Source organism: Artemia sp. Qi Xiang Cuo, chromosome 4, assembly GCF_049724085.1.
Source record: "Artemia sp. Qi Xiang Cuo chromosome 4, ASM4972408v1, whole genome shotgun sequence".
Classification (NCBI taxonomy): Eukaryota; Metazoa; Arthropoda; class Branchiopoda; order Anostraca; family Artemiidae; genus Artemia; species Artemia sp. Qi Xiang Cuo.
In genome coordinates, this window is record NC_142797.1 from 75,642,752 (window position 1) to 75,661,225 (window position 18,474).

The 18,474-nt window shown below is 34.8% G+C and overlaps 1 protein-coding gene across 1 annotated transcript in view; it reads left to right on the forward strand.

The window, feature by feature from the left end:
- LOC148953442 (uncharacterized) overlaps positions 1-18,474 on the forward strand; it is a 98,987-nt gene that overhangs the window by 34,806 nt on the left and 45,707 nt on the right. Inside the window, exon 3 of the mRNA XM_089087684.1 lies at positions 4,936-5,048. Coding sequence (XP_088943810.1) covers positions 4,936-5,048 — 113 coding nt within the window. The remainder of the gene's footprint in view (positions 1-4,935; positions 5,049-18,474) is intronic.

Consider the following 18,474-nt stretch of genomic DNA (forward strand, 5'->3'; position numbering starts at 1 on the left):
ACCTGGATATGAAGAAATAGCTGATTTTGTAAAAATTAATAGGTACAGATTGTTAAAGGTTGCTGAAATCCTTAAAATGGACATAGAAATAACACAAGTAGGAACTGGATTGTTTCTGAATGCAAATGAAATGATTGACCGATTATACAGTCTGATAGGTAGCAGAGCTGCTGGAAATACATCAGATGAAGTTAGACATGAAGCTGTAACTTTGTTAAACTCCTTATTAAAAAATAAATATTAAAGATAAATGAATATAATACAATTTATCAAAATTATCTTAAAATTCAACTATAAAAAAAAATAAAAAAAAACAAAAACAAAACAATGAAATTCCTCAGGTTTGATAATTTTTAAGATTTGGAAATTTGTTTAATAAAATAATTCCTAAATAAATGGCAGGCATTGCAGAAGTGATTAAAAGTTGTTTACAACGAAAATCCAAAATCATCAAAACAAAAAATTAATTATCGTGTTACACAATTCAGAAATTACGCGCAGTAGCTAAATTATTTGATATAAAAGCTGTTGGTAGAAAAGATGAACTATTCAATAAAATAAATAATCATCTTAATAATAAAATATTACTTGAAGATAATCTGATTGAGTTAGAGCGTAATACAAAGCGTCGAGATGACAAAAAATCCTACAGATTAAATATTATTCCAGAGTTAAAAAAAAGGGCTAGAAAATGAAATAAAAGAAAAGAATGAAATTATTTCAGATTTACAAAATCAATTTAACACTATGAGAAATAAAGATATTATTGAATTTAAAAAATTCTTAAAATCAAAGCAGATTACAACTGCTGGAAATTATAACGAAGTGAAGAATAACGTAAAAAATTATTTAAATAAACAAGTTGAAATTAATAAAAAAGTGAAAGACGACACTCAAAAACTCATTAGACACTTGCTGTGGTAGAAATAGGGTAAAAAAAGATCGGAATATTGACATTATTTCTAACTTATTTTTAAATAAGAAAAAAACAAGGGAAGTGCCCAGATATCCCAGAGTATATTTTTAAAATAGAAGAAGAACACGATAATAACCCAGCAAGTATTCAATGGATTTTCGAGAAAATTCCTCGAGCAGTTAATATTTGAATGGATTCAAATGGAGCTGATTTCGGAACACTGTTTGACTTCGTTGTTGAGGATGTAAAAAATAGAATGAATGAAAGAGATAGTTACAGAGTTCAATTCAAAACTAGGGTAATATTTTATTCTCAGAAGTATAATGAAGAACTCAAACCTATTCATTATCATAGTTATTCCTGGATTTTTAATAAAAATAGTGATGTTGATCAAAGCCATCTAAATAGTAATCACACGAATATACATACGATAGTCATTGAAAATACTCCAAGATCAGGCTTATAATTTGAAAGAGTCGATGGAATTGATTATCGAATGATAAGATTATCAAACGATGTGGAAGGTACTTATAAAGAATTACCTGAATCATTAAAAAAAAGCGTGTATTAATATAAAAAAATAATGATAATAAATGATTTCTTTGGTCAATACTCGCTTATCTTCATCCAGCGAATGATAAAAATGTTGATAGACTTTCAAAATATAAACCTTATGAAAATGAATTCAACTTTACAGGGATTATTAATTCTCCTATATTCAAGATACTAATTCTCCTATATTCAAGATATTCATAAATTTGAAAATAAATATAATATAAAAATTTGTTTGGTTGAAATAAGGGAAAATAAAGTGATTAGAACTCATATTCCTAATACTAAGATCAATGGAAAAACTGCTACACATGTGATTAATTTACTCTATTTTAATAATCATTATGTTTTAATTAAAAATTTAAACATACTACTTGCATCTCAATTATCAAAAACTAAATGGAAAATTCATCTTTGCACCTACTGTGGAAGACACTTTACCGAACAAGAAAAAATTTGAAAAGCACGATAAAAAAGATAATTGTGAAGATCCTGACATCGTTAAAGCCAAAACCAGGATCTAAAAATTTTGATTGGATGTGTTGAGGGAATGATAGGCGTGGGAGGGCTAGTTGCCCTCCGATTGCTTTCGACTATTAAAAAGGGTACTAGCCCTTCGAATTTCCAATCAAATGAGCCTGTTTTGAAGTTTCTAAGACAACGACTTCTATTAAAACCTTATATGCCCCCAGGGCATAACTTAAAACCCTTGCCCTGGGGTAATGGGGTGAGAGTGTCCTCCCCAAAAACATATTTTCTATCTGGAAATCAACTACGCTGAACAAAATTGCTATCTCAAAATTTTGATTGGATGTGTTTGGGGGAATGGATGAGCGTAGGGAGGGGGGGGGGGCTAGTTGCCATCTTTCAACTATTAAAAAGAGAACTAGAACTCTCAATTTCCAATCTAACGAGCCTCTTTTGAAGTTTCTACGACGACCCCTCCCATATGAAGAGCCTTGCTCCAAAGGAAAAAATAATAAATAGTACATTGTGCCAACATGGTTCTTATATTCCCTTAGCGCATAACTTAAAACCATTGCCCAGAGGGTTGTGGGGGAGTTTCTTTCTCAAAAACATATTTTCTATCTGGAAATCATTTACGCTGAACAAAATGGCTATCTCAAAATTTTGATTGGATGTTTTTGGGGGAATGATGGGCGTGGGGGGGGCGAGTTGCCCTCCAATCACTTTCGACTATTAAAAAGGGTACTAGCCACTCCAATTTTCAATCGATTGAGCTCTTTTCGAAGTTTCTACGACAACTGCTTCGATACGAAGTGCCCGGGTATGGAGAAAAAAAAAAAAATTGTGCCCACATCGTTCTTTACTTAGGCATGAAACTGTGGGTGCGAGGAGGTTTTAGTTCTCCTCCCATCCCTTTTGAATATTAAAAAGGACACTAGCCCTTCGAAGTTTCGAAGTTTTTGAAGTTTCTATTGCAACACTCACTATAAAAACCTTATAAGCCCCCAGGGCATAACTTACAACCCTTGCTCTGAGGGGTGTGGGGGGGGGGGGGGTTTCATCCTCATAGACATAATATCCAAAACTTTCAATTATGTTGAAAAAATGGCTATCTCAAAAATTTTTATTGGATGTGTTTGGGGAAACGGTGGGTGAAAGAGGGTGATTAGTTTCCCTGCAATTACTTTCGACTATTAAAAATGTCACTAGCCATTTAAATTTCCAATCGAATGAGCCCTTTTTGAAGTTTCTCTGACAATGCTTTCTATAAAAACCTTATATGCCCCCAGGGCATAACTTACAACCCTTGCCCAGAGGACTGTGGGGTGTTGTCATCCTTAATGCCCTAATTTCAAAACTTTCAACTAAGTTGAAATAAATGGCTATCTAAAAATGTTTATTGGATGTTTTTGGGGAAAAGGTGGGCGTGAGAGGGGGGTTAGTTGCACTCCAATCTCTTTTGACTAATAAAAAGGGCAATAGCCATTTGAATTTCCAATTGAATGAGGCCTTTTTCAAGTATCTACCACAAAGCTTTCAATAAAAACCTTATATGCCACCAGGGCATAACTTATAACCCTTCTCCTGAAGACTGTGAGGGGAGTGTCCTGCTCAAAGATATAATTTCCATAAATTTCAACATTGTTGATCAAAACGGCTATCTCTAAATTTGGATTGGACGTGTTTTTGGAAATGGTGTGCGTGTAAGGGGTGTTAATTGCCTTCCGGTCACTTTCGAATATTAAAAAGGGCACTAGCCATTTCGATTTCTAATCGAATGAGCCCTTATTGAAGTTTCTACGACAACGCTTTCTATAAAACCTTGTATGCCCCAGAGCAAAACTTACAACTCTTGCTTCGAGTGCTGTGTGTGAGGGGGGGGGGGGGTGATTGTCATCTTCAAAGACCTAGTTTCCAGAACTTTTTACTACGTTGAACAAAATGGCTATCTCAAAAGACTATTAAAAAGGGCTCTAGCCCTGTGAATTTCCAATCGAATCAACCCTTTTTGAAGTTTCTACGATAGTTTTCTATAAGAACCTTATATGCCCCCAGGGCATAACTTACAACCCTTTCCCTGAGGGCTGTGGAGGGAGTGTCCTCCTCAAAAATATAATTTCTATCTGGAAATCAACTACGTTGAATAAAATGGCTATCTCCAAAACGGCTATTTTTGATTGGATTTGTTTGGGGAAATGGTGGGGAATGGGTGTTAGTTGCCTTCCGATCACTTTCGACTATTGAAAAGGGCACTAGCCATTCCAATTTCCAATCGAATGAGTCCTTTTCGAAGCTCTATGACAGCTCCTTCGATACGAAGTGCCCTGGTCTAGAAAAGAAATAATGGATTGTGCCAACATCGTTCTTTACTTAGGCAGAGCTAGATATCCTACCTCCGTTTACTGTTAGAATGCCCACTTACACACTCTGCGACAAGATTTTTAAGCTCCTTCCTGCCCTAATAAGTCAGGTGTTACAATAACAGTGTCCTAAAGTCAATATGACGGCTCATACTTATTGTTTTTTTGGGTTGTGTCTTTTTGTGCATTTCTTTTTCTGTGCTTTTGTTTGACGATACCCAGATTATTGCAGTGTGATAAAAGGAACGAATAAAGATTATTATTATTGTTATTAATTTTATATTGGTTATTATCCAATCTTCATAGACAAATAATTAATACTGATATCTAGTTTTGGAAAACCTTTTTGGATCCTAGGTCTCTTTTCTACTAAGATAAACACATAGATTACTAATGACTCTTAAAATACATTAGATTTCTTATGTTATTTCTTATAAAAACCAAAATACTGAAACTCTACTGTAGAAAACAAAACAACAAAAGTATAAATAGAATTGGCCAAAAAAACACGTTCGCTCATGTATTTGCTTAAACACCTATGGTACTTTTTTCTCGATTATTTCTATCTGTACCGTTTTTTGGGAACTTGTTGTTTAAATTTTGATGTGTATTCATATTTAAAATAATTCAATTTTTTAGTACCTGGATCTCATCATTTTAAGCTGAAAATGGAACTAACAGATATCTATCCCATGAACAATTTAAACGAAGGTATCAATTACGGAAGACTTCACAAGGATATTAGCGAACTGGTACGAACTTAAAAATTTTGTATGCATAAATTTATCATGGTCAAACAAAACTTCATATCGAAAGGAAACGACCCAAAAATAGTAATCACATCAAGTTTTGATTGTGCTCAAAATACATTAAACTATAGAAAAGTCATTCGCTCCAAATACAAATAGTTATGGAAATTAAGATTTTAAGGAAACCAAGATAACCCTAATTGTAAGATGATCAGTCTCTCTCCTCAACTGTTGCAAATCTTGAAAAAAATACCAACACTAACTACAAAAGAACTATCGCCTGAACATTTTCTTTGTATATATTCTTATAAATATTTGTATATTATTTTTTAGAGAATGTATATTTAATTCGTGTAGCCCTCTTGAGTGTTTAAGGATATACTCCATTGAAATCAAGAACAGTCAGTTGCTAACGCTGATTCTTCAATCAACAACATCTAGATACATAGATCTGCCTTACTTTATGTTGACAGCTTAAGATTTGTGAAAAGTAATTCTTATAAAGTTAATGACTATTATTTAGGGTATTTATGAGAAATAATTTTTTCTCATTGGTTTCATTTTACATGTTGCCATGTCTATGTTTTGTGTTGTATTATTAATTACAAAAAATTCCTGAAAAAGATTTAAGTTGAGCAAATATGAATTCTTTTCATAATTCAAACTAAAAACAATCCGAAATTACTATCAAAGAATGATTGAAGCCCAAATCCAAAGAGAAGTGGAATAAATTGTCTGATAAACTTTAAAGATAACTGTTATCGATATGTTACATCCTAGCCTATGGCTCCGTAATCAAAACCCTGATAAGGATGGGTCAAAAATGTATGATCTTTCTCTTTTGTATGGGCTTGAACAACTAGTAGAATTCAACACATACCATGGCTTAAATGGATTATCTCTTCTTGAACTGTTTCTTTTGAATCACCAAATTTCTTTTAAGATTGACACTGGTGCTTCAAAAATGACCACTTTGCCGTGCTTGCTCGGGGATATCTTCGTACTCCTCTCCCCATAAGGCACAAGAAACAAAGCGGGTAATACAAAATAAGAGAGGGGAATGTATTAATAAACTTACTTACTTCTCAGCAATGGAGAGGCTTCATGCTTGAAGGGCCAAAAAAAGCTGCAAAAGCTGCCAGTCAGCCACTGTCGACTGTATTGCAAGTTACATCCCGTCAAAGTCGATCCAGGTATTGAGCAGGGACAAACCCTGGTTCAACACGTACTGCAAAATAGCTATCAAAGCAAAAGGCACACAAGTGATGCCTATTCTGAAAGAGCGAAAAAGACAAACTTGAGTCCATAATAGTTTGTGAAAACAAAGTGTACAAGATTTGGCAGTCAAATGTCCAATACAAAGATAAATTTGCTTTAAAGATTCGAAATGCCTCTGCTAAGACTTGGCGAAGAGTTATCAAAAAGTTACATTCCATCGAAATTGATCCAGGCATTGAGCAAGGGTAAATCTTGGTTCAACACTTAATGCAATAAAGCTATAAAAGCAAAAAGCACACAAGTGATGCATATTCTTAAATCGTGAAAAGGAGAGGCTTTATTCCATAATAGTTCATGAAAACAAAGTTTGCAAGATTCGGCAGTCAAGCGTTCAGTACAAGGATAAATATGCTTCTAAGATTTGAAATGTCTCTTCTCAGACATGGTGACCTTAGACCTTAGTTCTTCTAACACCATTCAGGGCACATAGGGCATCAGTGAGACTATATCCCTCCTTTTGAAGCTGGGAAGTGGCTAATACATCCACATAGTCGGGCAGAATATTAGTGTTTATTGCTGCTCAGTCTTTTCTGTAAGTCTGGCGTAGAGTATTCATTGGCCTGCCTCTGCGTCTTAAGCCCCCAGGATTCTATTGAAACGTCATTTTTGGTGGTCTACTCTCCGGCATGCGTAACAAATGACCAAGAAAGTGCCAAGGTCTATACTTAATTACTTTTGTGACAGGTGGTTGCATGGTGCGGGTTCGTAATTGTTCGTTTGTAACTCATTGATACCAGCGGGCCTGCAACATTTTTCGGAGACAGTAATTCTCAAAGTCTAGGAGACGTTTCTCTAGAGTCTGGTAGAATTTACAGGTTTAACATGAGTGAAGCATTATGCTCATCACGTTGCTGTTGAAGAGTCTCATTTGTAGCCTTAATGAGAATTTTGGATATTTCCATATTGATGAGAGCCAATTCAAGGCAAGCCGGTTCAGACTTGGTGAAGAGTTTTCAAAAAGACCTTGCCGTTATCTAAAGGAACTTAACCGCATTCTTTAGAAATGAGTAATGGGAATATTGTCCAAGACTTGCAGGCAAGGATCAAAGCTCTTGCCCAGGTGTTTGCCGAATTTTGAAACCTGGAATACGACAAAAAAAAGTCCTCGATTTTTCTGATTTAACCTAAAGTCCTTCAAATTCCACAGAGTCTTGATGTGTCCGAATCCATGGGTCTTGACAGTGTATCTGGTACATTTTTGAAGGTCAGAAGTGCTAAATTGGCTCGACCCTTGTCATCCCGTTTCTGGCAATTTTTTTATCTGAAAACTATCCACGTATATGGAAATCTGCCCACGTCATTCCAATACCTAAGGAAAAGGTAATATAATGAACGTGGGCTCTCAAAGGCTTATCAACCGCCTCTCCTCTACCGATTAAGTTTAATAAAAGATTTCTAATCATCAAATATTGACTCAGAACCTGGAGTCCGATTATCTGTTTGATGACTGCCAATATGTCTGCTCCCGGAAACGTTCAAGAATTTAATGCTAAATGGCCCAGCATTAGGAACTGTTCGACCTTCTCGAAAAAGGACGTGACATCAGGTTATTATCATTCGACATTTCTAAAACTTTCAAAAGAGAATGGCTCTGCAACCTACTAAAAAAACCTTACATTTATGATGTCAGAGGACATCTGTTAAAGGTGATTGAAACCTTTCTTTCTGATCATTTACTGTGAGCTGTTCTTGACGGGTTCACCTTTCTGTAATATCCGATAAAAGCAGGTATATCCAAGGATAGTATATTAGGACCTAAGATTTTCATTCTTTACCTAAACGACATGAGAGATGACATTGCGAGCCCTGTGTATCATTTTACCGATGAGTCTACAACACATTTAAGTCAACACATTAAGTTATATGATGACCGAATTAAATCTATTTGTCACGACAGACAGATGTTTTGGTAATCAAAAAGTGGCCTGGCGCATGAATGGTCAGATTCAGTGCATTGGAAAAGCAAGAACTGACGATCTCCAGATCAAAAGCACTGTATATGCAAGATACTACCAAATGCTTCTAAGGTAAGCTAAGAACTTAGAATAACCTCAACTGATATGACACAAATTTATCAGTTCAACTCAAAACCAGGTATTTACCAATTATTTCTCTTAACAAGAATCAGTACTCTTTGGATCTTAGGTAATATTTATCTTCAACGGGTCACATATACAGTGACCGTCATCAGTAGTAAAACTGATGACGGTCACTGTATATGTGACCGAAATATCTGGTATTTTTTTGTGAACTTTATTATACACTGTCTATTAAAAATGATTTTATCCCTATTTCGAACTTTTATTTTATTTCCCTTTTGACCTATAATTGTGATATTTGAAGGTGCTATCTTCTTTGTAATGTGTCCGCTATAGACTATATATTTTTCACCTTTAACACACCCGCTATTAAAGAACATCTGTTTGGTACTTCTACGATTGAACTTTGTTTCATGTATGCGATGTTACTCTTCCGTCTTACATTCAAAAAGTACTTTTATCGCTTCTTTGAAGAAAGATGACATAATATATGCCGTTTTACCAATTGGTTGGATCAAGACTTTATTCGCTTTTAATATTTTGGTTGTGCATAATTCATTTGCCAAGGCACTATTTTATATGTAGTTTGCTAAGCTGCAGGAGGTCATTTGTGTGTTTCTTAAGAGAAATTGGGAGTTGCATAATATTGGTATACTGTCAAAGTTACATTCTTTTTTAGCGTGTAAGTCATCTAGGAAATATCTATTTATTAAAGTTGAAAAAAAAGGAACAACATTTTAAACTATATTTGTAAAGCGAAAATTATGTTTTAGTCTTCAGAAGGGATGGGGGGGGGGGTACTATCCTTGCTCGTGTTAATTTCTGCAGGTTTTAGAGTCTGACTCGGTTAATTCTGTCGGCTATTTGGTTCACAATATAAGGAAAAGATCAAGTCAACCATCGTTTGAATTTTCATTTACCAGGACGATACCGAATGCAAGGTATCAGCCAAGTCAAAGAGGATTTGATACATATTGGGAAACAAGGCTAAGCGTTAGAAGAGTGTTTTTGACACACAACCAAGTGTTGAAAAAAAAAACAAGAGAAATTTTACTTTATTTATATTACATTTATTTTATATTTATTAATAGATTGGGTAATAACCAAAAGCTACAAGTAGAATTGGAGAACGAATACATGGCAACAATGAATCCATCGATTGTGTTTAATTAATTTAATGCATAACGTAAACATTGTGTGATGAAAATCCCAAAGTAAAATGTAATGCGTTTAATAAAATAGCATTAACTCCGTCGCCTTTCGGACAAATAAAACTGAGGACATTCGGCTTGAAAACTCTATTTTCTTCAGATTCTATTTTCAGCATAAAACGTGACTTAAACAAAACTTTAGAATTAGCTCAAGTATTTCTGTTTGACGAAGCACCGGTGTTAAACAAGTATGGTTTGCAAGAGATGAAGATTAGTTATTGGGTTTCGTTGAAAATCCACTCCAAAGCAACCTCAATCAAACACTTGATTTTTGAATTAAAAAAAGTAAGTATTTGCAAGGTACATCCTGGACCTGGAAAACGGAAATCTTGCCAAGAATTTCTTCAATGAAATTTAATCACCAGAAGATAGATTTAGTATATATATATTAGTGTATATATATATATATATATATATATATATATATATATATATATATATATATATATATATATATATATATATATATATATATATATATATATATATATATATATATATATATATATATATATATATATATATATATATATATATATATATATATATATATATATATATACATATATATATATATATATATATATACTAAACAAAGAAGTTAGTAAAATAAAGGCGAAAATTGTCGATCACCTCCCATATGCTTCAAAGTCTTATGAAAATTATGATTCTGTTAAGGATCACCTAGAAGGATTAATTAAATTCCCACCAAAATTTCTTAATTAAATTGATAGAATAGATTTCCCACCCCATGACTGAAAAATAATGAAAAATACAATAGTTCTGTTTGTTTGAAATTCAGATATTTTAGAAGAAATATATAATGAAACCTGTTTTTTTTTCTTAATTATGTAATAGCACAATTTAGGTAAATATAATTGACGGGAAAAAAATCACAAAAATAGGTCACATTTTTCGATTTACGCTAAACTCCTGTAAATCTCAACCTGAATGTAAAGTTCAACGACATCAATTTCAGCGTTGACGGTCATTTGCGACGACAATAAATAAATTACAAGGGCAAACTTTTGAATTCGTTGTTGTCGACCTGCGTACATCTGTTTTTAATATGATATGTTGTATATGGCATTTTTTCTTGTTAAACGAGATCGTAACTTAAAAGTTCTGCAACCATCAGAAATTGAACCATGAACATACAATACTGTGGTGAAGAAAGTTATTCAATGATCCCAATGAATATTGTTTTTTAGTATTTTATGCATTTTCTATTGAATAAACGAGCAATAATTGTGTATATATTTGCTTTTTTTAAAATCAGTTACTTAATTATTTTCTAGAAACTGGAATTCTGAAATTTGTAACCTAAGATTCTGAAATCTAGACAGCTCACAGCCTTAAGGAAGAATTCGTATTTTTTCCAGGGTGTTGTATCAAACCAATGGTGACGCCTCTTATATTAATTAAACGAGTATTGGTGGTGTATACACCCGTTTATTTTTCCTCGAAATAAGCTATATGTTTTTTTCTTAATAACAGTCATACTGAAATTTCTGGCCTTAAAAACGATCTAGGTAGATCAAAACTTTAAGGAATCGATTGTATTTATCCCAGGTTGGATGTATCAAACATTTTGTGGTAACGAACTGTAAGTAAGGAGTGACCCGGCTCAATGGCAACTGAAACTCTAGAAAACGGTATTTTGATACAAATAGATACATAAAAAGAATCAGATTTTAATGCTGATTTCAAATATACAAATTTCATCACGTTTAGTCCTACTCATCAAAAGGTACGCACCTGAGAATATTCGGCTTATTTTCGAAAAAAGGGGGAAAGACCCCCTAAAGGTTCTAGAACCTTAATGAAAATCACACCATCATATTCAGCGTATCAGAGAACCCTACTGTAGAGGTTTTAAGCTCTTATCTACAAAAATTTGGAATTTTGCATTTTTTTGCCAGAAGAAAGATCACGGATGCGTGTTTATTTTTTATTTTTTTTTTTTTTTTTTCCCAGGGGTGATCGTATCGACCCAGTGGTCCTAGAATATCGTGGAAGGGCTCATTGGAACGTAAATTAAAAGTTCTAGTGCCCTTTTTAAGTGACCGAAAAAATGGAGGGCAACTAGGCCCCCTCCAAGCTCGTTTTTTTCCGAAAGTCACCCGATCAAAATTTTGAGATAGCCATTTTGTTCAGCATGGTCGAAAATATTATAACTATGTCTTTTAGGATGACTTAATTCCTCAAAGCCCCCGGGGGGTGGGCTGAAAGTTATGAACTTTACCCAATGTTAACATATAATATTGGTTATTGGGAAGTATACAGACGTTTTCAGGGGGAATTTTTTCTGGTAGTAGGGGGTGGGTCGGGGGTTATATGGGAGGATCTTTTCATGTAGGAAATTTTCATGGGGGAAGGGACATTGCTATGAAGGCGGCACCGGATTTCCCATCATTATTATAAAAAAAATCAGAAATTAAATATAAAAAAAAAGTTTTTCAACTGAAAGTAAGGAGCAACATCAAAACTTAAAACGAATAAAAAATATTAGCTATATGATTGGGTTCACCTTCTAGTCAATGCCTCGCTCTTTAAGAAAAAGATTTTTTAGTACTTTCATAAGAGCTATTTATTCTAATTAACGGCCTTTGTGATTAAGGGGTCATTTTTAAAGAATTGGAACAAAATTTGAAGTTTAGCTTAAAGAGCAAGGTATTGACAAGGGGACAGACCCCCTAATATACGTATTAAAAGCATATGAATATAGAAATTCGTTACGTAAGTTAACTCGTAAGTTACGTATATTTATTACTAATAAAAACGTTCGTAAATAAAGTTCAACAAGTTTCGAGAAAGCCATTTAACCAAATAAAAGTAAAATTAATTTGCACATTTCGTTTTAATTATTCATGCACGGTGAGCCATAATCACAACCTGCATTAACTCAAAAACATTCACAAATGAAATAAAAAAACAAGTTTTTTTTTAACTGAAAGTAAGAAACGACGTTAAAACTTAAAACGAAGAGAAATTATTCCGTATATGAAAGGGGCTGTCCCCTCCTCAACGCCTCGCTCTTTACGCTAAAGTTTGACTTTCTCACAACTCAATTTCTTTTAAACAATGAAATTTTGTTTTAATTCCAAATTTTTTTGATTAACTTTAACAAAAATCACACCATCAGATTCAGCTTATCAAAGAGCATTATTAAAGAAGCTTCAAACTCCTATCTGCAAAAATGTGGAATTTTGCATTTTTAATTAACTTTAACAAAAATTACACCATCATATTCAGCTTATCAGAGAAAACTATTAAAGAAGTTTCACGCTTCTATCTGCAAAAAGGTGGAAATTTGTATTTTTCAAACAGTTCGTGGTAACGAACTGTAAGTAAGGAGCGACCCGGCTCAATGGTAACCGAACCTCTAGAAAATGATATTTTGATACAAATAGATATATCAAAAGAATTGGATTTTAATGCTGATTTCAAATATATAAGTTTCATCAAGTTTAATTTTACTCATCAAAAGTTACGCTTCTGAGAAAATTTGGCTGATTTTCGAAAAAGTGGGAAAGACCCCCTACAAGTTATAGAACATTAATGAAAATCACACCATCATATTCTGCGTATCAGAGAACCCTACTATAGAGGTTTCAAACTCCTATCTACAAAAATGTGGAATTTTGCATTTTTTGCCAGAAGAAAGATCACGGGTGCGTGTTTATTTGTTTTTTTTCCCAGGGGTGATTGTATGGACCCAGGGGTTCTAGAATATACTGGGAGGGGTCATTGGAATGGAAATTAAAAGTTCTAGTGCCCTTTAAAGTGACAAAAAATGGAGGGCAACTACGCCCCCTCCCAGTCTCTTTTTTTTTCTCAAAGTCACCTGATCAAAATTTTGAGATAGCCATTTTGTTCAGCATGTTCGAAAATATTATAAGTATGTCTTTTAGGATGACTTAATCTCCCGAAGTTCCCGGGAGGATGGCTGAAAGTTATGAACTTTACCCAATGTTAACATATAGTATTGGTTATTGGGAAGTATACAGTACAGACGTTTTCAGGGGAGATTTTTACTAGTAGTGGGGGGGAGGTGGGTCAGAGGTTATGTGGGAGGATCTTTCCATGAATGAAGTTTTCATGGAGGAAGGGACATTACTATGAAGGGGACACCGGACATCCCAGCATTATTTAAAAAAAGATCAGAAATTAAATATAAAAAAACAAGTTTTTCAACTGCAACAGCAGCAACATCAAAACTTTAAACGAACAGAAAATATTACATATATGATCGGGTTTACCCCCTAGTCAATACATCGCTCTTTAAGCCAAAGATTTTTTTTTGTACTTTCATAAGAGCTATTTATTCTAATTAACGGCCTTTGTGATTAAGCGGTCATTTTTATAGAATTGGAACAAAATTCGAACTTTTGCTTAAAGAGCAAGGTATTGACTAGGGGCGAACCCCCTAATATACGCATTAAAAATATATGAATACAGAAGTTCGTTACATAATTTAATTCGTAAGTTACGTATATTTATTACTAATAAAAACGTTCGTAAATAAAATGAAACAAGTTTCGAGAAAGCCATTTAACCAAATAAAAGTAAATTAATATGAAAATTTTGTTTTAATTATTCATGTACGGTGAGCCGAGATTAAAACCTTCATTTATTCAAAAACGCTCAAAAATTAAAGAAAAAAACAAGTTTTTTTTAACTGAAAGTAAGAAGCGACATTAAAACTTAAAACGAACAGAAATTATTCTGTAAATGAAAGGGGCTGTGCCCTCCTCAACGCCTCGCTCTTTACGCTAAAGTTTGAATTTCTTACAACTCTATTTTTTTTAAACAATAAAAAACTTTAGCGTAAAGAGCGAGGTGTTGTGGAGAGGACAGTCCCTCTCATATATGGAATACTTTCTGTTCGTTTTAAGTTTTAATGTCGCTCCTTACTTTCAGTTAAAAAAGAACTTTTTTTTTTTATTTAATTGAACCTATGCTGACGCCGTGGCGTCAAGAAGAAGTTTGCATTATCTGCAGTTAGATAACAAGATCCAGGGAAAATCAAATATATATATACTTATGCCATGTGTCGAGTGCCAGGGCTTGGAGAACTTTTGGGCTTCTGGTACTGTATGTTAAATTGTTAATCTTAATTCATCTATTTCTTTAGTAATCTTGTTTATGATGTTTTTTTTATGTTATGAGAAATAAAAACACAAAATTTGAAGTAATGTATAGTTATAGCAAAGGACGAATTATGTTCTCTTCCTTAGAAGGTATCGGAGGAGTCAGCCCAACTCATCCTAGTTTTTGCTCGTTTTGAGTTTGACTTGATTATTCATTATAATTTCTTTTCCGCTTAAGTACAGGCAAGCTAGTGTTTGACCCTAAACAAATTGCAACATAAATAATTTTTGCACCATGTTATAGAGAAAAAAAAAGCTGAACCACATATTCAAAGTCGCTCATTTTAGGTCGACGCAAAACTAGTTTTGTTTGCGTATCGTGTCAGTTTTCTCTCTTTCCTAACAAAAAATTATGTTCCGGTAATTTTTCATTTTTACTGAACTGAATTATTATTCCGATGTAAAAAAATGAGATGAGTACGCAAATGGAGTCAAATTTCATGCACGGTATATAAAAAAGGTTTCATAATCATTAATATGAGATTTTTACGCTCCTCGTAGTCGTGACCCCCCCCTTTTTTTTTACCAGCCTATCTTTTGCTGGCTAAATTGTCAGTTTTGGGATCTAATAATTAGTTAGCCTGAATCTGATCGTCGCTTGCTCCATCAGCTGATTGGTTGACCTAAAAAAAGTGATTGCAAGATGTTTATAAAAACATAAGAAATATTAGAAAAGAGAAGTCATCCATGGAACTAGTTTTCAGCAGTTGACATTTAAAATCTCTCTTGGAATAAACTCTTATCAACCGGCCGACTAGTCTTCCCGACTCGTAAAATTATCGAATCAACTTCATGAACATTTGAAAGACAGAATCAAACTCCGACTAGTATTCACAATTTATTCTTTTGATTCAGATATCTAAGCTTCGACGTTCTCCTTATCATTATAGTCTTCGATTCTTGGAAAGTTAGAACGTGCTGTCCCTTTGCACGTTTTACATGCTGCAGTACAAACTAAGCCGTTTTTTTTAAAGCAGCTACATCTCGTTGAACTACATTCCAGTTGACAGGAACACTTCAAGATTTTCAGAAGCAGACAAGGGGCAGGTGGGACGTCAGTAGTCAATGGATACAAGAAGTCATCCTTATTTTTCCGACCCCAATCCTTGACTTTAAGTTCAGAATTAGGATCTCCACTCCATAACTGAACTTGGTAGAAAACTCTGTAACTGTGGAACATAGCCGCATCAGAAGCTGGTGGTAAATGTTTTGGGTGGACGAACGTGCTAGCAGTAGTCATCTTCTTTTTAAAAACTTCCCCGTGGAGTTCATTCAGATTTCCCCTTTTTGATGAGCCATATATCTATAGCATAGCTTCTTCTCCAGAAAACCTTACTTCCTCCTTCGAAGCTGACTTCAGCATGAAAACTGCAGCTGATGTACGAAAATCGGTAACTACTATTAGCTTCTTCAGAGCATGGCATTTTCCCACACTGTGGATCCGTGAAGTAGAGTCACAGCCTAAGGTGGCGTGAGCAAAAACAATCAAATGACATATCTCTTGGCCCAGTTTCTCTTTCAGTTTGTGAATATTCTATATCTGGGCAGTTTTGTTCAACCTTGACTTAGATGCAAAGAATAGTTTTTTGCTTGATAGGTCACTATGATAACACAATAGAATCAAAGGATTAGTTTTATCTCCAATGACGGCAGTGTCGTATTACCAGAAGGAATAAACAGCAACTTGTGAAATTGGGACATCTGCATCAAATGGTGCCTGGACTACGACGAAGCCCTTTGATCGGAGATAAAAAGCAAACTCGCAGATACACCTGGCCTTGTTTTTCTTGCAGGAAAAGAACTCATCCTTTTTTACCTTCAGCTGCATATCTGCGGTGAAGAAGTTCTAACCACCGATTATACTACTTCTCTTCCACTGGGGCATATCCTTTATGGTAGCTCAGCCATCGTAGCTGTTAACCATAATAGTGGCAGATGGATACTTTTGGGGCACGTAACTAGCATAATGGTCAAGGATTTCAGAATATCGTTTTTTTTTTTGGCCCATGGAATTTTGTGCAGAAGAGCTCAACTATCGATGATAAATAAAATGTCTTTGGGAAGGGGAGTAGAGAGCTCCTCAAGATTACAAGCCTGTTCTATAGCCTTGGCAAAATCTGGCTTGTTTGGAGACCGGAGCATGCAAGAATTATCAAAAAGTGATGCTGGGTAGGAACACAGTTCGTGTTGAAAGTACTCAGATTCCGTGAAATTGATCCTCCTTGCTATCGTGATGAACCTTTAAAAATGAGAGTAGGGTCCAGTCTTTTACAATCTCTACCTGGATTCTTCTTTGCGGTAATTTGAAGTGCTTGTTGTTTTTGTCGAAACACAAAATCAGCGACCAGATTTCTAGACATGGAATCAATTTGTAGGCTGTCAGACCGTTGGTGATATTTCTTTGTTGAAGATCCCGTTAAATTGCGATCCTTTTTCAAGGAAATCGATAACGATCTGAGTGTCTTAACAATCTATTAGCTGCCTTAGCTCGGACATTTTCTTGTATTTTTCACTAGTTCCATAGAAAACCTGTGACATACCCTCCATCAGAAGATTTAGTGCAGAGCAGACTGGTCGAGACGGAACCTATAAAGACCTTTGAACCTCTGTCATTTCACTTCGATCGTTAAGGCCACCAGCCGTTTTGAGACAACTCATGAGTCCCCTGCCTAATGAAAAGATCCGTGGAGAGCCTAGTCCAGAATCTATTAGAATGTCTGATCACATTCATTCCCTTCTGGAAGGCTTGATAAACGGAAGGATGGGTTTCTTGGAGCTTGACGATTTGCTGGAGGTAAAGCTGGCAGGAATTTGTAAAATTTTTGTGCCCAGATGCCACCAGATAAGGTAGCATGTCAGAGGTGGTTTTCAAGTTGAGATCCCATGACACAGATCGTTCGGCTCTTAGGAAATTTCGCAGTACAGATACCATATCGGAGTATTGGAACTACAGTTTCGAGGTTATATACTGGAACAGTTCCAGTCTCTTCTTATCGATGAATCCCACAATTATTTGTATGGAAGGGTTTCCTTCTATATCTGCAACAGTCGCTTCTTTGTCCATAAGCCTTATGTACAGGTTTCTGAGTTCCAATATTTATTCAGGCTGTAGAATTGACTCAGCAACACTGGAACTTTCTTCAAGAAAGTCCTCGGAAAGCAGAATAACATGTAGCACAGCGTCAACCAGAAATTGCCCACGGTTTACCCTGTTGATTGCATTCCCGCTGAGAAGATGGGGGACAGTGCTAGGCGCATAGACAAGTTAAAGAACCTATCTTAGTCCTAAGCCCTCTATGATGTTGTCAACTAATCCAATGAATCTCGTCATGGTTTATTTGCAATGGTTTATGACATTTAACCACAAGAAAAGACCTTCTTAGACTTTAGCATGATATCCTGATATCTTGTAGATCATAATATGGAAAGGACACCTAAAAATATACAGTTTTTTGTGAAAAATTGGACTTTACTTTAAAACGATTGCTTTGGGCTCATAAAAAAGGGCATTAGACCTGTATAAACGTTAGAACATTTGAAAAACGGCATGCAAATTCCAATCAAATGAGCCCCCTCCCAAGTTTTTATGATTACCATTTTGTAAGCCGTGGTCAGGTTAAAAAACACATTGAACCCAGATCACTTTTACTTAGTGCCTCCAAGCGTGATTAGTCAACCTTTAAGTTGCATAAACCGTGAAGCAGTAATTTGCGTTCGTTTTAAGTTTCAACTTCGCTCTTTGCTTCCA